This window comes from Thermobia domestica, chromosome 1, assembly GCF_964235325.1.
Source record: "Thermobia domestica chromosome 1, izTheDome1.hap1.1, whole genome shotgun sequence".
Classification (NCBI taxonomy): domain Eukaryota; kingdom Metazoa; phylum Arthropoda; class Insecta; order Zygentoma; family Lepismatidae; genus Thermobia; species Thermobia domestica.
Window position 1 is genome coordinate 142,395,420 of NC_137454.1, and position 26,853 is coordinate 142,422,272.

The 26,853-nt window shown below is 35.8% G+C and overlaps 1 protein-coding gene across 2 annotated transcripts in view; it reads right to left on the minus strand.

Annotated features, from left to right (window-relative positions):
- Positions 1-12,026: 12,026 nt before the first annotated feature.
- Positions 12,027-26,853, minus strand: part of Gpat4 (Glycerol-3-phosphate acyltransferase 4) — a 142,266-nt gene continuing 127,439 nt past the window's right edge. For both annotated transcript variants that reach the window (XM_081763902.1, XM_081763905.1), the window contains exons 8-9: positions 20,212-20,420; positions 12,027-14,260 (exon numbers count right to left, since the gene is read on the minus strand). In XM_081763902.1, the coding sequence (XP_081620028.1) occupies positions 14,173-14,260; positions 20,212-20,420 (297 nt within the window). In that variant the 3' untranslated portion in view covers positions 12,027-14,172. The remainder of the gene's footprint in view (positions 14,261-20,211; positions 20,421-26,853) is intronic.

A 26,853-nucleotide genomic window follows, 5' to 3' on the forward strand; every position in this document is an offset into this window, starting at 1 on the left:
AAATCCATGAACAATTGGTGACTACGATAAGTGATTCTTCTTCGTCATATTCAATTGTGAAGAAATGGTATCACGAATTCCAGCTTGGCGAAAAGTCGTGTAAGAACAATGTAAGTCTCTGATGCCTATGCACAATGACTAATGAGGCAAACCAGTAAATTCCATGACGTTGTTATGCCTGATCAGAGTGACTACACGCAAAATCGCAGAGAAACTAACTTGTTATATGGTACACTACAGTCAATATTGGTCGATGTTTTACAAATGAAATAAATAAAAATCGGCATAATGGGTGCCACAAACGTTGTCTATTGTTCGTAAGATGCAATGAATGGTTTGTTCCCAAGAACTTTTGGCCAGGATAAAGCGTAATCCTGAAAGGTTTTACAAGCAATATGTAACCATAGATGAGACTCGGATCTATCATTTTGATTCTGAGACGAAATTGCAATCGATGAAATGGAAATACCATGATTCCTCATGCACCTATAAGTTCCGCGTAGTACCCAGTGCCTGGAAGATTATGGTGTCAGTCTTCTGAGATACTAAAGGAATTTTATTTCAGAAAGCCTGCGAGAAACCATCAAACAGAAGAGAAGAGAAAATGCGTTAGGCAGTGCACTTCTATCAGAACAACGCTGCAGTCCACAAGTCGTCAATTCCAGTGGCCCCCCCATTCATGATTCTGGGTTCGAATTGATTACCCACCCTTCTTTTCACCCGACTTAGTCCCCAGTGATTTCTACCTACTCCTGAATTTGAACGATCATTTGTGGAGCAGAAGATTTGAGTGTGATGATGCCAGGTGCGTAAAAGAGCTTTTGACAGCCTCGAAATGTTGGAACATCGGTTGTTCGAGTGTATTGAGGTCCAAAGCGATGAAGTTGAAAAGTAAAACTATAATCATGGTCGTCTGTTTTTACTTGAAGACTTATTGATCCACCCTCGCACTTTGTTAGTTGACATTAGTGTTTACCTTGCCTTACTGGCTATTATGGAGTCTTTTTGTGTTTTAGAATGTTTCTCAGGATGACTAGATCTTACAAGAAACTTACATGAATGTGTCATCCGGACATCTGAATTATAGGTCAGGTCATAGGTTCAGTTTTGTGTGTACAGAACGTATTGGTATACAACCTTTCCCCTCATATCTATTCCGTCTATCAAAACAAAACTTGGTACACTCATTTCTTATACCCTATAGTATTTATCGATATACATTTGGATTGTGTGCTTTTACCCACGGCCATTCCAGAGGTGGCCAAAGTTGATGGGAAGGATTTCTGGAGGGAATTTTCCCTGTTGAAGTAGGTTGTGGGCCCCAATACATAGCACCTCTGGAAAGGTTGTTTCATGTTGAAGAGAACGAACTATAAATCATGACTTTCCAATAAACAGTGTTGATGCAATAGCTATTTCACTGCGAGTCTACGATTTTCTTTATACTAACAGGGTTAATGGGCCCCACGGACATACTCCGTTGTCCATGGCACCTAATTTTTTGTGCATGAACATATCTTTGTTATGTTTATCGAATGGACTAGGTTTCATTCGGATGTCCTATGATACGTCCATGTCCGTTCCTTGTTAGTATATGTTTCCTAGCCGCAATATATACAAGGTCATTGTTAATTTTATTTGCTCCTGATAATGTGGGTCTACCAGCATACTTTTTGTATGTTACATGAGTACAGACCACTAAATTGTTTTCCCCGAAAAATGTTGGAGGAGAGGGGAATGAGGCATTCAAAGCCAAAAGTCATAAACTTCACCATTGAACATTGCTTTGGTCATAATATCGGCAAACCACGTTCATAGCCTTTCAAATGATGCTTATTACTCTAATCAATGTTAAAGAAAGGTGTGCCACATTACATGATAGTACGCACGTTTCGTGGCTTACGCCCTTTGGTTCATACCGTTCCATTATTATATACTGGACGCATCTTTTGGATTAGGCCACTAGTACGATCTCAACACATTCGTCAACTCTGTACCGTCTGTCAGAAAAGTAAATGTACACTTCTCCAAAATATAATTGCATGCCCGAATTTTTCTAAGTCCCTTAAAATTCTAAGTTTGGCAACAACGCATTCTGAGTGAGAGGGGGGGGGGGGTAAGGAATAAAAAATAAAAAAAGAAAGAAACAAGACTTATGAACATAGCTCACAGTTTGCTGTTTGAAATTCTCAGTTCCTCTTTTGTTACTTCTAATAACGATACTTCTAGTACAAAACAGCATTAATGCAGCAATTTTTTTTTTTTTTTAAAAAAAGGAAACACACACACTTCTCGACGAAAAAGAAAGATAGTCATAAAAACAATGGTAGTTAAGGAGTTCGTTCTCTATAAATGCAACTGAAGGAATGTTCTCTAGTTGTGATAGCCATGTGTATTTAGTCGTCTATTTTTTGTGTTGATGCAATACTTTTTAACTTAGTTCGAATCCCACTCGATGCATTTATTTTGTAATTTTTCAGTCATTCTTGCTGTACATTTCTATAGTATATGTATTACACGGAGGTGATGGAAAACTTTCAAATTTATCCAAAAATAAGGTTTACAGGCGTAGAACCTTTCCTATATATCCCAATGTGAGTCCCCCTTAGTGCAAATAACTTCTTGTATCGATCCATAAAATTTTCATAAACCTGTAGATAAATCCGGAGATCTAGTTATAATTATAATTACATGGGCGCATGGGGGGATAGTCCAAATTAACAATAAATTTGCTACTTATATTCCCCTTCGCCCGATCATATCAGGTTTTAATCATCCAGCTTATTTACTATATCTAAATGGTTATATAAAAAACTTAATAGTTACAATAGTGGTTTCAAATATGTTGTGAAAACCGTCTGGACGTTTAACAACAATTATCATCATTTGTAAATGCCATTGTACTTGCTTCCATAGACGTTGTTGATACGTATCCGTCCATACCACTGGAACTTACTATCAATAGTACTCGATCCTAGTTATTACAAAATGACGCATCTACATACGAAACTAATTTTTTATTACAATTACTTGAGGTTTCTTTAACGACCAATATATTCCAATTTGAAGATCATTACTTCTCTCAGAAAGATGGCTTAGCTATGGGTAACACATTATCCCCAATATTGTCCAATATTGTTTTAAATCAGATTGAAACTTCCATTTTACAGCAGGATAAATTTAAATATATTAGATATTACCGTTATGCTGATGGCATTTTACTACTTGTTCGTGACGAAAATACACTTGCACAAATATTTGAACAATTCAACAATCAGCATCCTAGGCTGAAGTTCACCCTTGAACGTGAATCGGACAAAAAAAGTCACGGGAAGAAGGCATGTCGGTTTTGGTGCTTCATTTAAAACAACATTCACACAATATAAAACAGGTTAAGGTAATAGGTTCAGCAAAAACAAAACAAAACAAAACAAACAAACAAACAAAAAAAAAAAAAAATTAAAGAATCGTTCTTTATTCATAAATACAAACCTGCATTGAACCTTGATACTGGCAAAATTGATCGATCATGGGTACCTACCTTTTATGCATACTTTGAATCTGGCAACAGTGACGTAGCATAGACACCACGTTCTCTTTGAGTCAGTTCATTCCTTTTTCACTCTGCTCTGCTCATTTCAGGATCCATTTTGTACGTTACTTTTATTTAGTGGTATGTATTCCTTGTTTCACTCCTTTTATTTCCTTTCCGCTTTAATCATTTTCACCTTGCCACTGAGGAAGGAACCAGCTGTGAGTTCCGAAACGTCAAAAAAAAAGTGTTCAAACTTTCCAAGGGAGGATTCATTGGTAAGTAGCCAATCTTTTGTTAATGCGGAGATCTAGTGTTCAGGAAATCAGTATCAGATCTAATACCTCCTTCATCACTACTCGAACGCAATTGTATTATTATTATTATACATGTCTTTGGCATGGGAGACAAGGTTCGATTCCCTGTTTGAGTTCATGTGGTTCGGGGCCTACGTTAAGTTGCAGGTTTACTTCTCATATACCTTACTGTTGAAAAGGGCGCTAAACTTATTATTATTATTATTATTATTAAGTAGGAAATAGAAAAAAGGATTTAGGGTACTTAGTTTGGTGAGACATTTTATATCTTCCCAGTATGGACTTTGTTCTCTTGGATTATCAGAAGCATTTTAGATAGGTTTTTACGACGATCTGAATTTTTTTTTTTTTTTTTCACTTAAAAGTCTTAATAGCTCTCAGTAGTATCACCGCTTGCTAGAGTCTAACTCACAAGAATGCACTCACTTTCATAAGACATTTGCCATCACCTTACTCCGAACACACTCACTTGGTATTTTACGAGAGGAGATGAGGTGTTCTCTACTGGTTTCAAATCGGTTTTGTCTCAGGTTAAAGTAGTGGATGTAAGCCATACATTGAATTACGATAATATTATAAGTGAGATATCTTTCACATGTTCCTATAAAGTTCACATGTCTGTATTTCCTTGCTTGTTCCGTCCATTGTATCTCTATCTGTCCTCGCTGCTTCCTTCAGGCGTGACTCAGCGTCCCACGGTGGGTAGTCTGTGCATAGCACAAGTCACGAGAATAATACGCATGATTCACGAATAACGCAGTATTGTAAAAACCTGTTTTTGTCCTTAATGAATATAGTGCTTTTGCTGTCTTGAATACGAATAAAACTGATTGTGGGAAAAAATAACTGAATAGGAATATGCTAATAATCTATTTATATAGTTCCATAACTTGATTGTTTTCACAGAACACTTTTCGGGAGAGAGGGAGTTGTATAAATTACAATGTTTTGGCATTGGGGATATTAGTGGAAATCGGAATCGTAGGTGATAATGCTTGCCATTATTACTTTTATGTTTTGTGGCTGTATGTATTAGGCATTCTTATTATGTAAACATATATTTGTCATCTCGTTGATTTGAAGGGAATCATCCCACCCTCGGTTCGAAAGTTTCAGTCTCTCTCTCTTTATATATATATATATATATAGGGTGTCCAATATACAATGCAACCCGGAGTTTGGGATAGAACTTTTGAACCTGAAGCGATACACAAATAATGGTTATACCAAAATGAAGCTTTATTAATGCATATATTTTTAAACTAGGAAACAACGATTGAAGTACACTAGGAATCACACAGTGTTGCCAAATGTAACTAAAGGTGTAAATCAATTTTTTTTGCAAAACATGTAAATTGACTCATAGCTCATACGTATGATGTTCTGTCGTTAATTTTCAGTTTGTTTAGTTGGAGTAGCTTGGAAACTATGGAGCAGAAGAAAGAATTTTTCATTTTCACCTATAACTAATCGGATGAGCCCTCTGTAATGGGGAACTAGGGAAATCGTAGTTTTCATAAATTAACACTCTAAATTGACAACATTGCTGATGTTTCAGTGCATCAAAAGATGTGTTAAGGATCTGTCTACATGATGCAATTTCAGAAAACAACGAAAAAGAAATGAAATGAAATCTTTGAGTTTTACGTCTCACGGTGATGCCGGTTAGGCTAAAGGAGACGGTGATGATGAAACATGAATAAAATGGTGGAATGAAGAAAGTGGGAGGAACCGGAATCCGAGAAAACCCACGAGCACAGTGTTTGTCCATCACAAAGTCTACACGGCGCGAGCTGACATCGAACCGAGGACCTCAAGCATCGGAGGTGAACGCTCTACCACTAAGCCACCGCGCCACCTCAACAACGAAAAAGAAACTTTGAAATCATCATAATAAAACTTTTACTTACATGCACCCGGCAACACTGCTACTATCACGAAACGAGTTATCAGTTCTACGGCGATGCTGGGAGTGCCCCAGTTTTGATTCGAACACTGCTTCACACGTTTCACCATGTTGGTAGCAACTTTACGAATAGTAGAAGTATTAATGTTGTCAATCCCAGACAATACGTACGTGTACGGCACATGTGCATTTGTGTGGATGATGCACACATACATAACCCGTGCTTAAGCCGTACATGTGAATTTGCCTGGATGAAGCACAGGTACATAACCCGTGATATGCACATGTGCATTTACATGGATGAATTACACATTTATATAACCCGTGTTTAAGCCCGCATGTGCCCATGTGCATTTTGCGTGGGTGAAGCACATATTTATATAACCCGTGCTTAAAGTCGTTATGTGCGCGCATGTGCATTTGCGTGGATGAAACATTTAAATAGGCTACTGTACATGTGTATGACACGTCCATAATACCGTGCAAGTGTATACTTTTACTTTCATTCTCCTAGTATTTAAAACATGCAATATGGCTATAGTATTTTTAATTGAAAGAAGTTGTTTTTCCTTCAGGCGGTGTTATAGAGACTTTTTGACGAATGACAGCTGAATGACTGTAAAAACTCCGTAACATCCACTGAGCTAGGATATAAGATCAAAAGGTGGCAGCACTATACTGATGTAACTACTGTCAGATAGTTCATAGATTTACAAAATTATTTTCGTGATCGATTAGTAGAACATGTTGCGTTATTTATTACTTGGCAAACATGTCAAATATACTACCTAAAGCTTTGCTCATTGCAAATAATAAACTCCAAAAGTAAAATTCTCATGGACAATTATGTTACTTCTGATATACTTGGACGGTGATGTCTTTGGTATTATATCTAGCGCAAAATAAACTAAACCTTTTGAAGAGATTAGTCGGAACTTCCTGGGGCCTTCATCAAGAGACTGTGTTAAACACTTACAAAGTCTTCTTGCGACCATCCATACTCCATGGACACATCGCATGGCTTAATGCCAGTAACAAATTCTACACTCGCCTCCAGATCATTGAAAGACATGCACTACGCCTTGCATATCGTATCAAACTGCCTAGCCCTACCCGGCTACTCTATGGGCGTATTCCATTTCCACTTCTTCTTCATCTAGAAAAACTGCGTACCAGGTACATCACTACCCGTTGGACTCAAGGCCATCCCATCCTTCCCAGTTGTATACGCATCGATGCAGATCAAGATGTTCCACCCCGTCTACAATCTACACCACTTCAGCACTTAGTTACACTGTACCTTCTCACACATCCTGACGAACAAATAGACGAATTTCTATTAGCATATCAACCACCAGACTTATCACCAAACATTTATCCATCTTTTGCACTTTAATTCGCACTAACAAGGGCATCATTATGTCTCTCATCATGTGTCGAGTCGCCCCGAACCCTTCACCTGTCTAACTAACAATATCACTGTGTTGTGACGTCTAACTTGCACCTCATCTTTCATCTCATCATACATACATTTCGATAGATATTGTACGTACAATAAATAACGATTCCTGATCAATTGATAAATAAAAATCCCAATTATGAATGAATAAAAACAATAAATAAATAAATGAAATTAAACCTCTTTGTCCATCCAACTTATCCTTTGTTCCCCTTACGCATAACTCCACTCCCAAGAGAAGGTATTCCCTTCTACGGGTTCTTGCATTGTAAAAAAAAAAAAAAAAAAAAAAAGAAAAAGTATTATAGGTGGTTACTGCGTAAGGCACCAAATATATAAACTCTTCCTTTTTTTGGTTGTATCTCAAATATGCTTTTACAGCACCTCTGCACTACGAGGAAATCACCTATGTCCTACAAATAAGTCATCTGGGTACTACGTGTAAATCAACTTTGCAGTAGGTGTAAATTAGGGATGGCCACAAAGTTCCGGTTCCGGCGGAACCGGTTCTCGGAGATCCGGTTTTCAGAACCGGATCTTAGGAACCGGTTCCAGACCTGGATCTGAAAGCCCCCAAAGACCCGTAAAGGAAGCACAAAGTTCACCTTCAAAAATAATGCAAAGAGGACCATGCACTTGTGCCTTCTCCGTCGAGACCCGCTTGTGCCCCCAGAAAAAAAAATTTGGCCCACCAGTGGGTGTTTAGCAAAATGAGTTGGCCAGTTTGCCTGTTTAGCCAATGAGTTTGCCAGTTACCCACTTTATTTAGCCAAATGAGACAAGCTGCCGCCGCCTGGGCGCCTGCCTGTCGTTTCCACCATTTCATCTAGCATAGTGTTCACAGCTTGTCAGCAGCTCGCGTTTAGCGTAGGGATGGTAACAAAGTTTCGGTTCCAGTGGAACCGGTTCTGTTTTCAGAACCGGTTCCAGACCTGGATCCGAAGAACCGGTTCTAGACCTGGATCCGAAGAACCGGTTCTAGACCTGGATCCGAAGAACCGGTTCTAGACCTGGATCCGAAGAACCGGTTCTAGACCTGGACCCGAAAAACCGGTTCCAGACCTGGACCCGAAAAACCGGTTCCGGAACCGGATCTTCAAGAACCGGATCCGTTCAGACCCGAAAACCGGTTCCACCAGGAACCGGTTCTGGCCATCTCTAGTGTAAATCACTTTTGCAGGACGTGTGCATTGCACATGTACTGCGCACGTGAAGATGTTGAATAGGACCTGTGACGCTTATGTGGATCACATGTACAGGCGTGCATTTATACAGATGATGCACATGTTGCATCCGTGCAATTGTACATGTACTATACGGGTACTGTACGTGTATTGTGCTGTCTGGGATGGCACTGCGAATGTTCGTTTGCAGGTCTTGTATAGTCCCAAAATTGTTCTTTTATAGCTCTTGCTTGAAGAAGTAGCCCCATAGAAATGAATAGCAGTGTTTCCGGGTGCATGTAAGTAAAAGTTTTCAAGATGATAATTTCAAAGTTTCTTTTTCGTTGTTTTCAGGAATTGCATCATGTAGACAGATCCTTAACACACTTTTGATGCACTGAAACATCAGCAATGTTGTCAATTTAGAGTGTTAATTTATGAAAACTACGATTTCCCTAGTTCCCCATTACAGAGGGCTCATCCGATTAGTTATGGGTGAAAATGAAAAATTCTTTCTTCTGCTCCATAGTTTCCAAGCTACTCCAACTAAACAAACTGAAAATTAACGACAGAACATCCATACGTATGAGCTACGAGTCAATTTACATGTTTTACAAAAAAAATTGATTTACACCTTTAGTTACATTTGGCAACACTGTGTGATTCCTAGTGTACTTCAATCGTTGCTTCCTAGTTTAAAAATATATGCATGAACAAAGCTTCATTTTGGTATAACCATTATTTGTGTATCGCTTCAGGTTCCCCAATTCCGAGTTGCATTGTATCTTGGATACCCTGTATATTATATATATGAGAGAGAGACAGCAGGAGAGAGAGAGAAACTTTCGAACTGAGGGTGGTTCAGAGCGTGATGATCGACAAAAGTGCATAAAACTTTTACGGCATTTCTCACATGATGGTCTCTGCAATAAGCACATTTCTGAAGAAATTTGCCTATCGTAGAGACATGTGCGAAATTCGGGACAATTTGCAGCTTTCCCGATCACCGCCCTCTGATACATACCCCTGATTAACTATACCTGCTTGCTCGTTTACATTGTTTCACTTCTCTAATAAATTTCACCGGAATTTTTAACTCGTTTTCACTTAACATATTAAACGGGTAATACGCTTTTTTTTAAACCATATCTCAAGTGCTGTATGCATTTAAAAAAAATAATAAAAAAATACATTTCTTCGAACAGATTCGAACTGACGTTCCTTGAATTTGTAATCTAGCGCCTTAACCACTACACCTAGATCGTTGCTTGGTAAGCGCTTAGTTATTGGTATATTTGTTCGCATTTGTATTTTACGTCCCTACTTCGACAATTTCTATTCTTCTTTTTCTCCATTTGGCAGCTGTTTCTGGATTTCTCTTTCGGTGTCGTCCTTTATTTACACTATGCAGTATTCGTATTTCCAGCTGTGTCCCTCTTCAGTGTTTATTCGGATTAGGCTTTTCTTCTTGGCCCTCACTACACATTTGATTGATTTAATTCTCATATTCTCCATGGGTGAGGCGCAGGAATGCCGGACTCATAAAACAGATGTACATTTACTTTCCTGACAAACAGTACCTATAATGTTACGCTCCACACTAGTTGATTTGCGCCATTTTAGTTTTGACCTGCCTCCCCTGGAACAATCTCAAAAATTTTCGTCAAATCTCTACCTACATTGGCTATGCTTCACAACACATACTGTAGATAACGTGGCTTATGCTTCTTATTTCAATCAGGACTGAACACTTTGTGGCTTACCTGTTTCCCAACGATCGTCGAGTACACCATTCTTGAACGAATATACATTAATTACCTACCTAAACACATATTATACCTATCTTCTTTACGCTTTATATACATTAATTTATTCTCTCTTTCCTTACTGACTAAATTGTAGATTGCTTTATTCCACGCGCTTTTGGCACTGACAAAAATTATTAGCACTATTGAACCTAATTCTATATATACACGCCCAACCCGGACGCCAATGTGCGTCCGTTCGTTCTTTCTATTTTCATTACAATGGAATGCTTCGTTTTGTTTCAATGCCTATTCTGTGTAGTGTGCAACACTCTTGCATATAGGTGCTTCTCTGAATTTCTCACCTTATCGAATTCAAAGTTGTGATATGTTTATTGCTCTGATCAGTATCACACAACAGTGTGCCATATTCCAATAGTGCTTTCTTATAATGAATTTCATTTTTTGATAGAGAAATGAAATGTACTTAATTTCTCTCGTCGAAGAGTACTGGCTTTCATCAATTCCTTTTTGCTCGTAACAGAGACATCATTTGGAAAGAACAGGGAGAAGCAATTGTCCCTTTTCTGAGAAATAGATATTCTGTTATTAAATTCTATACTAATAAAAACCATAAAACTTACCATGGTTGAGAAGCAGAGTTACGAGTAGCAGTTTCTTGATATCCATTTATAAAGTATGTAAGGTACGTTAGAAGAAAGTCGTGTACCCATATTTTTAAAACGATTACATATTATTACCCCTTTCTTTTAGTCTGTACAAAATACTTTCAATTAGATGAAAAAGAAAAGATAAATAAGCTTTGTTGGTTCTTTTAAAGTACGAATAATGTATAATGAAACTGAAATTTATTTTGCCTCTTTAGATCAGATTGATAAGAGTGGTGCACCACATTAAATTTCATAATAAATTGATATTTTCATATTCTGTATTGGATTTTAGTTATGGTCCAGAAATAGGACTTATTTGTACTCTCATAGCCATTTGAAAACCTTAGCATAACTGTATGTTGTATGATTAAGTATTCATATTTCCCTCAAATACAGATGATTTTAAATGGCCCATCAAGCAAGAATGACCAATTTATCTAGGTTGTGAGACTAATTGCTCGAATATACTGCTATTGAATATCATTACTCTCTCTATATTTTCATTTTTTTCTCCCGCAGATGAAAAAATATTGATGCCAATGTCGTAATCAGCCAGCTGCAACCTTTCCTGCATGATTATACACTGAGTATTGAACTAAAACCCTCAATCATTTAATAATGATTGAACTTACATTCTGAAAATCCTCTCAGGGCAAGTTTATGGATTATGTAAGTCATACAACACCAAATCATTTATCCCTTCATTTATCAGGTTAATGTGTGATACGGAAATTAACTTTGATTTAAAATCCTACTACTGTTCTTAGTGTGAGAGAGAGAGAGAGTGTGTGAAAGTGAAAGTAAATATTTGAGTAGTGAACTTCTTATTTGGTACTGGGACAATTACCTAATGAAACCCTTCTGGAAAATTATACCGATAGAAAAAGTAACTAAAGCAGAACACAAATAATTAAAGAAAGTTTTGAAAGTGTGAACATAAGTTGAATAAATAAATAATAAAATCTAAATCAAATTAAATATGATACAAAACGTGATAAATATACAACAGACAATCATTTATTTTTTTAAATATATACTCACCAGTATATACCCATTCCTAAGTTCTTTTGTGAAAACTTGGAACTACTTTGAGTTCAATTTCCGATGAATTGAAAGAATTACGTTTTCTCGCTTTGTCTCGAAGATATGGACAAAAGAACATGTACATTATGGGTATGCGCTTTCGTTGGAAACTATACTTAAAAAAACTTAGGGTTAAAATACAAACGACACTTATTTTTCAATGCATTTTTTTTTTTACGTTGAGTCAATCTTTTTCCAGGAAAAAGTATGTACACTGTACATAACATCAAAAAACTTCAAAAATTCAACTTGGCTCACAGTGATTCAAACCTATTATGTACATCTATTCAGTCTTACTAGATTACTTCCATGTCTTCTTTTTTACTTTTTTAAGTCCTAAAAAGTAGGACACAAAACATTACAACAACAAAAAACAATGGCAAGGCATACAAACCTTACATACAATATTGCATTTGCATTATGCACATATATTCAAAATATAGATTGCACACACATACATACAAAAAATATATTACATATATGACTTGTCCTGTTATTGATATCGATTACCCCACGTAACAAATATAATAAAATATTATACACACACAAACTTTGGTATAGAAGACTGAGAAATAGACTGTTATCTGTCAAGAAAAAAAAAAAAGTTCTTTTTATCACATTCTGATAAAGTTGATTTAAGAATTCAATTTTGAGCTGTTGTATCGCTTCTATTGTTGATGCTCTTTTGTATTTATTAATGTAGCATATTGTGATGGGTAATTGGTACATATTAGAGATCAGTGAGTACTACAGTGGCACTCTGGGAAAACGTTTGTCGAACGCAATAAGGAAACATAAGTGGTAACTACATTCAACAATATGCTTAATTCAAAATAAAATTTAATTTGTTTTTAGAGGTCAGAAAATGTTACCAGAGTTTTATTTTAATGATATTTAACAATGTAAGATAGATATAGTATTTGTAGTTGAGAACAGCAATATATGTCTATTCTACATCAAAATATGAGAAACCATGTTTTTTATTCAATAATGAAATTCGATCAACCTGTTGTAAATGATGAACACAATATCGCATCGACAATCAAGCGAACACAACAGACTTAAGATAACATACATCAGTCGATCATGTCACATACAAATATTCCCATTCACCCATCCGTATACATACATGCGAACACGCAAAAAGGAACGCTTCATATAACCAGATTAAGTTTCTAATTCCTTAGAGGCTAGTTAATAAATATACTATCACTCCAGTCCTTGCAATATGCTTCAGACAAACGAAGAAGAATTTTTAGGGTAGTTGCACGTAACACTACATTATTAAAAGACTTGACATGATAATTCTACGTGTTGCATGTACTATGAACTGACTTTTTGCAACAAATACATTTGACTCAAAACACATATTACTTCGTTGCCACATCCTATTTTGTACACAAAGACGAACATGGATTGAAAGTGCATAGTACAATATTTTATATTATATATCCTGCTTCGTCTTTTTAGCTATATTCAGTAGATCACAGTACAGTATTAACACTTTTAACATAACGCAATTCTCTTCTATTCCCCATAAACAACCGTTCAAACTAGTATAAAAATAAAATATAGCATTTCCAACATTTTTTTTTTTAAACATTTCTTGTTTTTCTACCAACAAAGGTCTTTTTGCTTGTAAACAAAGCAGAACGTTGAGTATACGCAGGAAAAACAAATTGTGCACAAAATTTGTAAACAATTGATCATTTTTGCTTTTAACAAAAATGAAATTGATTAAAATACAAAAAAGGAAGGTTCCTTCTCTGTAGGTTTTCAGTACATTAGCTACAATAATAATAATAATGCACTTCAACTCCGCGAAAAGGAATGTTTTCTTTTTCTTTCTTACATTAATAGAAAAATAATGCTCTACCAAGTGAGATTACGTGCATATGCGATCTGTCGAATACATTAGTATTTTCTTTTTTCTTAAAGTAAGTTAAGAAAATCAACTTTATTTTTTGTTACCTTTAGACTAAACTTAAGAATCCACAGGTCCTTTTACCATTAACGTACGCACATATTACTATGTTCGACAAAAATTTTGTACATAGTGGTGGTACTTTTTTTTTAAAGTCTCCGTATTATTATTATTGTTATACATCGACATAGTTAGAAAAAAAAAAATAAACCCAAAAAAATTCAGTAGATAAATATATGTTATCTTCTGCACCGAATTGAGGCACTATTCAAATTTAAAATGAAGTCCTATAGAACAACCAGACCTAAAAAATAAATCTGAAGTAGTTCGTAGGTATAAACATTACACACAAAATATAATTTTATAATTTCTTCACGCCACTTTCAATCTTTTACTGAACTCCTCTTGCTGCTTCTCTTTCCATTCCTTCTTTGCCTTCATCCTCTTCAATTGTCCATCCCTGAAAAATACGAAAAGAAAATATTTTCACTGAATGAAAACTTGAATCTTAACGAGGGGCGAATAATTGAATATCGTGTTCTGAGAAAAACAAGTTTCAAGGTACATGTAGAAGAATATAAGAAACAACTGCTATGTTTTATATACATATCCTCTGTACGTGTAGATACAACTAAATTTAAAGAAGGAACATATGCGACTGGTCTGAAGGACTCAGTAGCTTAGCGATGATATGATACTTATTTTTGGACGCTGAATTGATTCCAGAATACCGCTTATCAACCTCTCTTCCAGTTTTTGCTCTGATACCTGTACAGACAGATGAACATAGAGTTCTGTACGACTTCTGATGGTAATGCATAGCATAGTTTGAAAATTTTAAAATCGCTTGATTGCTCTATTTCTCTACAAATGTTATATACATGCTATCAAAATAATGGGAAACACTTAAACTACAACATGGAACCTTCATAATTTAATAAAACAACTTGTGTTAATACTGTGATGGGCGATAGTAGTACGCAAGACGGTGGTGTACGAATCCATGTGTGCAATAGCAAAGACCTTGGTTAGGCAAAATGAGAAAAAAAAAAAAAAAAAAAAAAAAATCTGATTTTCAAACATAATAAATTGTGAGTGAGATTAGTTGGAAGAAATGTATCTGAGACTGCCAATGTGTTAAGTGAATCAAAAGCAACAGTTCTTCAAAACGACGATGGCATACCGAACTCGTGGCAGGACTTCTTCAGGTAAGAGGAATAACCAAGCCCAGGTGAAAGAGATCGTCGAACATTAAAGAGGATTACCACAAAGAACGACAGAATTACTGCGGCTCAAATGATTATAAAACTCAATCGCACCTGGATCAACTCTTTCTAGAAACAGTCCAACGAGAGCTGCACAGCCTCAATATTTTCGTCAGGTTGTTTTTGAAACCTCTGATGACCGCCGATAATTGAAGAGCTTGGTAGGAAACATGGTAAGTGACAATTGCGTTATTTTTAAATTTGAAGTTCGCTGCGCTAAGAAAGAAAGAAAGAAAAAAAGCACGCAGTTTCATTATAATACTAAACATCTATATGAATTATATTATTAAAAAGGTTAATTGAGTTTTTTTCTTTTTTTTAATACACACACAAGCATAAAAAAGTCAGTACCTTTAAACTTGCATTTGTCACTAAATACTTTTCCTCTCAAGCCCTTCAATTGGAAAACAGTAATATATATGATTGTTAATCTTTCTCCTTGTCGCCAACAACATTCCGAATTTATGTATGGCATATATCTAGAGGATACTACCATATTTCTGTTAAACATGATAGTGGGTCTTGTCCCCTAACAACACATCCTTCTACGACTCAATCTACACAGGCAGACCCAGATTTGTTCTGGCATAGTTTGAGGAATATCAGAACTTCCAATACTTTCCTGCTCTGCTCAATCCTCCAACCTGAACATGATTGAACATTTATTTAGAACAGAATCGGCGTAGATTTCCTACTGCATCATGAATTCTGCATTGCATGAACGATGAAATCACATTTACTGTCTTTAAGATGGAGCCACAAATACTGTAGTTACAACTATGGAGGTTGTGGTTACCTTTTTTGAGTGAAGCGAAGCTGTTGAGGTTGCGAACTTTTTTTTTTCTTTCTTTAAAAAATATATCTGTGTAAGCATGGATAGGAAATAATTTCGTTCATTACTACGAGAACTAAACTAGACATATTTGTTTATTGCATCTGTCTTCGAATTCAATTTCACGTAATAAAAGAGTGATTCTTAAACTATAGTGAGAAATTTCTTTGGTATTGACATTACTGTGACAACCTATCAACGAATAATAATCATAATAATAATAATACGAACTACACGAACAAGCTGCAGTCTCATAGGATTCCATACATCAACATTTATGCGGATATGTACGCACTTTGAAAGCAGAATTAGGAATTAGATTTCTGGGATTTGGCTCCTATGGTCATGTTAACCCGTCACGTATAAGAGATGATGAGTAACAAGTAAAATACTGTAGTGGGTGCGTTGTACTGCAAAGGTCTTTTTGCACCCGTCAATGTCTAAAATTCAGGAATACGTCTGCCATGAAAGAAAATAAAAGAAAACATGCAAACATGATAAGAGCACTACGGTAAAATTAGGAATAGTGGGGATATTAATCATATTTGCTAGGGATACGCGACAAGGGTAAAGAAAGACCCGTTAGTATGAAAGAAGTCAAGTATTTGTCCAGATTGTCACTTGAACTGGAAACGAAAAATGTGTTTAGTGACAGACAGGACAAATACATAGGATGAAGCAAGAAATGAGTTAAATATAAGCACACTAGAACAATCACAATACAGGTAGGGAATGGAGGTGAAAGAAACATAAAAACTTTAGAGATTATTGGGTGTTTATCTTTAGGCAGTGTTGGTAAGTCTGCTGGGAGAGCAAAGTCAGCTCAAAGTTGAGCATGATTACGACAATCCACAACCAGATGTTGAATACTTTGTCTAGCTCTACAGGCCTCACACACTAGGGGTCTTCGCCACGAAATAGAAATGCATGTATTAAGTGTGAAATCGAGTTAGAATTCGTTTCTCTTGCCGAAATGATCTTGAGCTGGTGGTTCAGGCACAAAGTACATGTTTAAGTACATGTAATTTATTGTTGACAGTCTGGTCCCACTCATACTGCCAGCGTTGAAGCAACTGAGCAGTGAATGGCAAACACAGATCCGTGCTGGTTATGGAGATTTTAAGCTTTTTTCTTCATGGAGGGAACTTTCGCTGCACGATCTGCCTCTTCACTACCAATATGACTCAGAACCCAGCAGAATTATACCTCACATCTCTCTGCTAATATCTATGTCACGAAAGAAGAATTTGCTAGACGAAAGGTGTTATTTAACACATCAAGGAGACTACTTCGAGTACTTTGAGATCACAACAGATTGAGATCCTGCTTATATGACATGCAAACACGAACCAAATTTCGTAAAACTGCAACCAGTTTAGCAGTGAATACTTTTATTATATATTATATATATATATATATATATATTATACTGTTACGGTGTAATTAGGCTGGCCTAGAAACCAGAATCAAGCCGCCACTGATTTATTTCGGCCACTACTGACGTGAAGTGACCCTACTCTTGGGGAAGATAGGTAGAGGATCGTTACTGAAATTTGGTTCTTGTAGGCACCATGCCAACGTGATTGTTATTTTTTTATTGTCTTTTTAATTCTCCCACACCTTTGGAAAAGGTAACAGAGCAAGCCACGATGAAAGGATTGACGTAAATAAGTAACCGATGATAAACACGTATTAAATTATCAACAAACAATTCCCTGAAGTACATGACGAACAAAGGCAGAGCGTTTCTGAGATCTCTATTCTGCGCAATTAAGAAAATTGCGGAATTGAGTTCTCTTGAAGTATGACGCTCAGAATTATTATAAATTCGTCAGTGTCCCTACACATCCTAGAAGTTTTGGGTTGCGTTATTTTTCCAAAGGAAGGGAATGACAGTGTTTGATAAAATTTTGCAGCTTTATCTCAAAACCAAAAAAATAAGAATGGCTTCTGCCGATTCAGTTCCTGAATGGGTGATCTTACGTCAGACGGCGCATATAAAAATTAGAAAAGGAAATTCTCGGGGGTGATTGGGGGCTAGTCTTGTGTTCCCTTGTGCGGGTCTTGGTTCAACATCGTCGCGCGGAGTGTCAGACAACACTTCGTGTAGAAGTTACTTCAGGTATGTAAGAAATGAATCTTTAATATTTTCTATTAAACGGCGAAGAAAGTGCAGATATGAAGGTTGGGAGGCTGAAACTTTGGATTTTAGCATCTTTACGGCAATTAATACCTTAACTCTAGCGTGGTATATGATATTCTTTAAATATTCCTTTACTTCATTTGTCTTTTTGGACGTCGGTAGACTACCTTACAGTCGTGAGATGAAAGGTATTCAAATCGGTGATTAATATTAAGAAAAAGAGACTACATAAATGGTTGAAATATGATATTGAAGACGACCCTTGTAAACCTTAATGTAATGCTGAGCTATTTTTTAATTCTTATTTTTGTAATTGTATAAGTTATTTTACTATCCTGTAAATAAATTGGCTAGCTTAAAAGGATTATTTCATTTTTCTTATGGATTACCGTTCTAAGAGTTAATGACCACTAACAGCTGTTTGGAGGATCAGTCGATAGACATATTATGCTACTCGATCCCGTTAGTGTATTGTAGCTAACGTCCCCGTTTTCTTTATAAGTATCCTATGAACTTGGCGCTGATGACAGAAGGTTTTCTCGAGGCTGTTTAGATAGCTGACTACCCACTATCTTATCCAAGGGACATGATACTGGGAGTTGCTTAAGCAAGTACTGAATTAGAGTGTGAGACGCCGTCGTGAACGAAAGGTGTGTCGGAATCGAACCTTCTCTATGAGTCTCACTCTCCTTCAATCCTACTCTTCCGACACCTACTCTGCGTGCATTCACAACAATGCAAGACTTGCTTAAGGAAGATTCGCCTAGAGGAACGATCTGGGACCAACCTCGATAATGGCATCATGGGAATCTAATACCCATATTTGGTAAAGTAAGTATGTTTCTTTTTCAGGATCCTTCTAGGAACCACATAACTAGTGTTCTGCATACTTACGTAGTGACTAAATTAGGGTCGCCACTTGACTCTTGCCAATTCCCTCAGATTTTAGTGTAAAATGCAGTGTATATATCGTAATAATATATAAAAGCGTGCAATTTAAAACCACAAGTACTTTTTTCTTCTCTTTTTAAAGACAGAAGCAGCATCTTTGGAACAATCAGTAAAATATATAGTAGTCTTGAAACTGCGGTAAGAGGGAACGAAACTCTTGTTGCAATTCGTGAGGGCTGTGCGTGCTTTCTTGTATTGGGCTAGATGGAGAGGAATAGCTGGAAGAAATGTCTTCCATCGGGGCATAGGCCTAAAACCTAACTGACAAAGGGAGAACTTCGACGGCAAGGACATCCAAACGTTCCAGAGCACGAATTGCAAAAGGCCTGTTAGTGTTGGATCGTGCTTGACAACATGGGTAGAAATCTCCAGCTTCCACTGTAGATGATGAAGGATGGTAAGGCATTGATTTTAGTAAATAAGTAAAATAAAAAAGCATCAGCCGACGCGGCGCCGAGTTCAAGATGGCTCGTGCGCTTCACATACACGCTGGAAATAGGACTGGTACGGAATGCACCAGTTGCCAAACATATGCCAAGATGGGACAGTTCAGTTGGCATAACGTGGTAAGTCTGATGGATCCATAAATAATGCATCCATAGTCCAATTTCGAGGGAATTAGGGTACGATACAATCGTAGGAGGAGTATTAGGATTAATGTCCCTCTTAAGAAAGGAATGAGAAAGGAAGGAAGCAGTCTGGGACCATTACCCGGCATTTGCCTGATGTGCGTGAGTCAAAACTTAGGATGGATGGCCTCAAAAACCTTTTATATTTTTTCGATCGATATTTTGAAAGTAGAAACTTCTGTTCACATATATTTTCTGAAACTTCCTAGTTTTTGCTGATTTTCTAAGCTCAAGTGTATTGTCTTCCTTCACACGTACGCCTAAAGATAGTTTGTATACTTTTACGAAGGAATTGTTAAAGATCAGATCTACTGAGAAATATGAAGAGACGAAGTTAACATGATGCAGTGGAGTACTTTTGTCAAATTATTTTTCATATATATATATTTCAATATATTATTCATGACGTTTTAAAAACCTGAAAGTAAAAGATAAGACTTAGCATTTTTGTGTCTAAAGTTAGTCAGGTGGAAGTGTACCCACGTTTTGGCCTTTTAAAATATGGAAACAACCTGCTTTACTTCATGAAAGATGACTCATTATCAAATTTCCCCCGTAGTATACAATACAAAATAGATTAACTTAACTTACCACATTAGATCAACAAGACCGCCTTGTCGTGCAATGACTGCTTTTACTCTATTGGCAAAATCAATGGCAGATTCACCTTCTTGCTGGTACATTGGCGGTAAATACCATACTTCACATACTATGGCCCAGCTCGTCATCATCATATAAAGATATTGAATCATTGAATATCGACTGCTGTTCCAGAAAGCGTCACCAAATTTTGGATCGTACTGTAATGATAAAAACAAATTATTATGTTTTAAAAAAAGCCTATGGAAGATAGTCAAAACACAAATCGTGCACATTTTTTGCTTCTCAGAGAAATGGCAAAATCCTTTCGATATTATTCAACGATTATACTCTGATGATTCCAAATATGGTTAAATCATGGATAAACGGTAAATAGGAAGAGTAAAGGGTCTAAAGTGTATGTATCATAGTGTATTCTGATAAGAAGAACGCTTTTGGTTTTCATCCACGGTATTGTTTTATCTCTGACATGTCAACTCTTCAGTATGAAAGCAATCTTTCTTTTGAAATACCAGGGATGACGTAAAATATCATTACTGGGAAACCAAAATCGTTATTTTTTACATCAAATATTTCCACAAAAACTACCCTAAATGTATAACCCCAACGCCTCGACTGACTGATTTTGTATACATCCTTCATCAGTAGAAATATTATATAAAACAAGTCCTCGACCCCTTTCCTACAGAAAATCAAACCTGAAATCTCATGCACAAGGGTATGTACTTGCCACTGAAATAGGAGGGCTACCACAATTCTTTCTAAATAAAGCTGCGCCTTCATTTGTTAATTAAGAAACAGCAAATTTTGTCAAAACTCACTTGTGGGAACAGTGCTTATACGAGGGTCAACGAAAATCTTGATTTAAGAAAATTGATTATAAAAGATGCACGGCTATAAATGGTAATGTAACTCCACAAACAGGTTCTTAGAGGATTTCACATGTTCTACACTGGTAGTCAAAGGTGCAGGTGGGTGAGTAGACATTAAGATGCTTAAATTCCCTTCAGTGTTTACCACTTACCCTATTTTGATTGTGTTTGACATTGAATTAGGAGTAAAAACTGGCAAGATTTCATATTTTTATTAATTCTCTTTGGAAGTACTTGAATCTAACTTACACTTTTTTTCCTTTTTTTAGATCTCAGCTCATCCACATTTGTTAATATAAATGAGTATTTTTTTTCTTCTTTGAAATTCAGAGTGGAAAAATGTAAGATTGGAGCAAGAATCGAACCCGTGTTCTCCGGCTACTGTGCCGGTACGCTAACTATGAGCACAGCCATACATACTTTCGAGTTCAGTGCTTAGCCATTCCGACCACATGCGTAACCCAGTGTTAATATTAATAACAGGTATGACAGTTTAAATACATATCATATCTATATTATAATATTGAAAGTGACTATGCTTGTGACTCAATCCCTTGAACCACCCGACCGATCTCGATTAAATTTTCAACATAGATGAGATTCAGGCCTGGGATGACTTTTATCATTTTATTTTGACGGTGCAACGCAGAGGAGGGGAAGACATATTTAAAAAAGATCGTAAATTACTGATATTAGTGTCGAATCTATAGTTTTCGGAGTCACTGAGACGAACAGTGACACTTCAGATGCTGTTTAAATCCAAATTCAGCCCCGCATCTTGAGGGAGGGGGAGATATATAAAGATATACAACGTAATCGTTGAGCCCTAGTTCGAATAAGTGAGTTGCACACGTATTAAATTAGCACAAAAACTGCAAATGTTGCTTATTCGTATGTATTTATTGTATAGTTAAATCTAGGCTGCTTACAGCCATCTTACTACCATATGTTATATATCGTTGCTATAGTTACACAATCAACATTCTAAAGATACAAAACATTTATATAATAATAACTTCTTAAAATATATATAACTTCTTCTTCTAACTTATATAAAATAATTAAATAGTTGGCTAGTTTATAACACCTTTGATTAAAATATCTAAATGGTGCAGGTAAAGAATAATACATGCATGCCGAATAATACATGCTGTCGTTCTATCTTTATGGCTCCCGACAGGACTTCTTGAAGTGATTTAGCACTTCTAGAAAGAATTCTGGACCGTATGACAACTTTGCAAAGATAAGTATACATTAATTATTGGATAGCCCTCGTATATACAAAATTCACAATACATATAAATACATATCTTTATATTCCTTTTTATTTATTCTTTATATCAATAATATTCTTTTATAATTAATTATACTTCAAATTATTTATAACATCGTAGAGGAGGGTCTATTCCAAAAATTATGAACAATTAAAAGTTTGTTTTTGGTCCAAGCATAGTTTTTTTTTTTTTTTTTTTTTTTTTTTTAAGAAACATGGTCGAGGCTCTTTGAATATTTAAACTCATTATAAATAAGGATGTTACAAAATATATTTCCTGCACTTTATAATTAGGTGTCACATATATTCATTACATAGGTAAAATACAACATAGATAGTATAGAATTCAGAAGAAGAAAGATAAAGTGAAATTATGATAGGAAAAATCAACAAAATTGATGTTAATTAAATTATAAGATAACGTGGTTTGATATTGGATCACAAATGATTAAAATGAAATATCAGTTAACATACAAATATTAAATTAACATATAAGGATAACAAACATTAACAAAATTCTAAGTATAATCTAATAAAGTACATTGTATTCCGCACTCTTGAGTATGTTCCGATCGATTACATAAAGATTCTGAATTTGAGTTTCTGTTACTGTAAACTTGTCCATCTAGGAGTCTATTTTGTGACCAATTACGCTGATTCGTATTGCGATTTCTACTAGGATTCCTATTATAATTCCGGTAACTTCTGTTACCGTTACCATATTTATAATTAGGTTGAGTTGAATTGCCGGTACTATTTTGATTATTTGTTCTAGTACCAAAATAATGGACACTATTTCCTGAAGAGTTAACAGTATCTTTATTTTGAATATTTAAATTTCGAATGTGCGCATAATTAATATTATTACGTCTAGAAGTAACCTGATTTTTTTTCTGGATTTCTGCTATTTCTTTGTGCTAGAAATTGACTTTCGTAGCTCTGAACTAAAATGATTAAATGATTAAAATTGACACATTGAGCGGTCATCAACATTTGTTGTAATCTAAATGGTAATAAAATACGGACAGAAGCTATTATACGTGATTCTGGTTGGTTTGGGTTGAGTGCTTTTAATTCATTATATGTGGCCACTACAAATTCAGTAACATTTTTATGTATCTTAGGGTCAAATGATTTCGTTCTTAGCAATGCGTCCCTATTTGCTAACATGAAGTCGTTTTCATAGTTTGCCAATAACGCCTCTTTAAAATCAGAATACCCATTAATGTTATCTCGAATTGCTTTGTACCAAGTCAAACATGGGGGCAATAAAACATGAGGAAGAAGTTTCATGAATTTCGACTCTTTAATTCCCATTAATTCGCACTCATCCTCGAATTTTTCTATAAATACCCTAGCCGGGATATCCTCAGGTACACCACTGAATTTTGTTAAGGATTTTATTTCACTGAATCGCAAAGGCGTATCAGTACTATAAGATTTAGAACACTTACAGTTACCGTGAGAGTTCTTACTCTTCCGTGTAGGATGCTTCGTTCTTCTTCCTGATTCGGTGCTCGCATCACTATCAACCGATGATCCGCTATCTTCAAAAATTACTTGGGAATGAGGTGTTGGTTCAGTCCCATTATCAGGAGGTCGATTGATATTCCTAGGTCCATCATCGCGCTCCATCTCCTTAGCAAAAATATACTTTTCCTGGAAAGTATGAAACTCCTCTTGAAGTCCTTTAATCCTATTAGAATGTTCGTTTACAACCGATTCTATAACTTCGACGGTATTTTGTACTTCGGTATAAGTTTCAGCTACCTGTTCCATTTTCTGTTCGCATTTCTCAAATCTGGCATTAATTTGTACATTCATTTGGTTCTGCTGCTGATGTAACTGTTCCCATTTATGGTCATTTCTCTGCTGTAACTGTTCCAGCTGCTGATATATATTATCTTCTAGTTTGTGTTGAAGTTGGTTCATTTTGTCATCAAATTGGTCTTCAATTTTATGCTGCAAAGCATTCATTTTGTCATCCAACTGCTTGTTCATTTGCTCTTCAATTTTATGCTGCAAAGCATCCATTTTGTCATCCAACTGCTGTTGAGACTTGTTCATTTTATCCTCAAATTGTTCTTTAATTTTATGCTGCAAAGCATCCATTTTATCCTCAAATTGTTCTTTAATTTTATGCTGCAAAGCATCCATTTTGTCATCCAGCTGCTGTTGCAAGTCGTTCATTTGACGGGATATTTGTTTGAGGACATCTGCCAAATTTTCAGATGTACCAGTTTCACTTTGATTAGTCCTAATGTCGTTAACTTCACTATCTGATAAATCCATCTTAGTGTTTCTATATATTAACTTTCCACTCCTCAAGATGGTATAATTATTAATCGACTCAATGATGTATGTAGTTTAACTATACTTTCAAACAGTACACAATGCATAAAACAATTTTGTAGCACTCACTTGTGTTTTCTGCTAAACTTGGTTTACTAAACTTCTTACCAGTTTTTAGGTATTCCCGGGTTTCGGCACCATTATACAACGTAATCGTTGAGCCCTAGTTCGAATAAGTGAGTTGCACACGTATTAAATTAGCACAAAAACTGCAAATGTTGCTTATTCGTATGTATTTATTGTATAGTTAAATCTAGGCTGCTTACAGCCATCTTACTACCATATGTTATATATCGTTGCTATAGTTACACAATCAACATTCTAAAGATACAAAACATTTATATAATAATAACTTCTTAAAATATATATAACTTCTTCTTCTAACCTATATAAAATAATTAAACAGTTGGCTAATTTATAACACCTTTGATTAAAATATCTAAACGGTTCAGGTAAAGAATAATACATGCATGCCGAATAATACATGCTGTCGTTCTAGATGGTCGAAAATGACCAATATTAATGTCGAATCCATAGTTTTCCGGGTCGCTGAGACGAACAGTGATTCTTAGGTGCCGTTTTAATCCATGCCACTAAAAACAAAAGCAGCACATTTCACGGGTACGAAACACATGAGATAGGGAGTTTTGTATTTAAATTCTTTAACCCTGCGATGCGGGTAATTGATGGTAGTAATAAATAAATAAATAAATAAAATAACAATAAATAAAATAACAATAAAAAAGCAACATATGGTGTTAAAACCATCATTTTAGACTGTGCACTGGATTATCCAAACACAAAGGAGCTCAAGTAAACCATGTGGTGTGGCTGAATACTGAAGTCAAGAATTGACGTGTATGATTGACTATGGGACGAGCCTACATAGTGTAGGGGTTAGGCATCAGTGCGGTAAGCCGGAGATTGATTAGATTCTCGGCTCATTCGCATATTCTTAACTGTAGATTTTACAAATTCGCATCTATGGAGTATATGACGTAAGAAAAAAATGAAATTTCTTTACGTATATCATAATTCTTTTCTTTGTATTATAGAATTATTTTATAGCCAATTAAATTTTACCTTCAATCAACAATTTTAAAAAATAAAGATTGGAAACCTAGAAATCTAGACATTCGCCATACACACACACACAAAAAGGCTGCTTTGTCAAACTAGAGGCACAGAAAAAATAAAAGATATGCATTGAAACCAAGAGTATTCGAACTTTTAAAGGCTAATGTATTATTGTAAACCATTCATCTGAATACTCTATTATAAACCTTCCTTATTGATTGGTCCTCACCAACTCAACCCAGGATACAGCGTCCACTTTTAGATTTAAAAATTAATTTTACAAGTCTCGTAAGGCTCAAATATTCCGGAAGATATTTTCTTAGTTTGCAAGATTTACATATTACTTGTGAACAACTACCATCAATACTTATGTATACATACATCGAGTGTTCTAAAGATGGCGTTCACGGACTACAGACACCCTTCAAGACAAATAAAGGGAAAATATATATAGGGTGTTTCTAACAACAACGACAACGTTTGGGAGGTGACTCCTGACACCAAGATAAGACAAAAAGTACAGACCAACTTGGGTGCACAAATGCTTCCTTTCGGAGTTATAGGCTGCCGAAAACATGAAAAAATGAACTTTAAAGGTCAATAGGTTCAAAACTATGGGACCTATCGTGGTCGGGTTGACTTCACTTAAGAACTAGTACGTGCCTATCCAAATATCCAAGTTTTAGAATCCTCCGGTACTTCCGCAACAATTTTTATAGAGGTAGTTGGTGAGTACTTCAAATTATATGCCCATAGCTAAGCTCCCTCTATAAAAATTGGTACGTGAGTACCTTAGAATTCTGAAACATGTATTTTTGTATAGAGTACATATTAGTTCCTAAGTGAAGTCTTGACCCGACTACGATAGGTCCAAAAGTTTTGGAGCCATGGACTTCTAAAGTTCATTTTTTTCAAGTTTCCGGCAGCCTGTAACTCCGAAAGGAAGCATTTGTGTATCCAGGTTGGTCTATACTTTTTGCCTCATGTTGGTGTCAGGAATCACCTCCCAAACGTTGTCGGTGTTGTTTTGAAACTCCCTGTATAATAATTGTATACCTT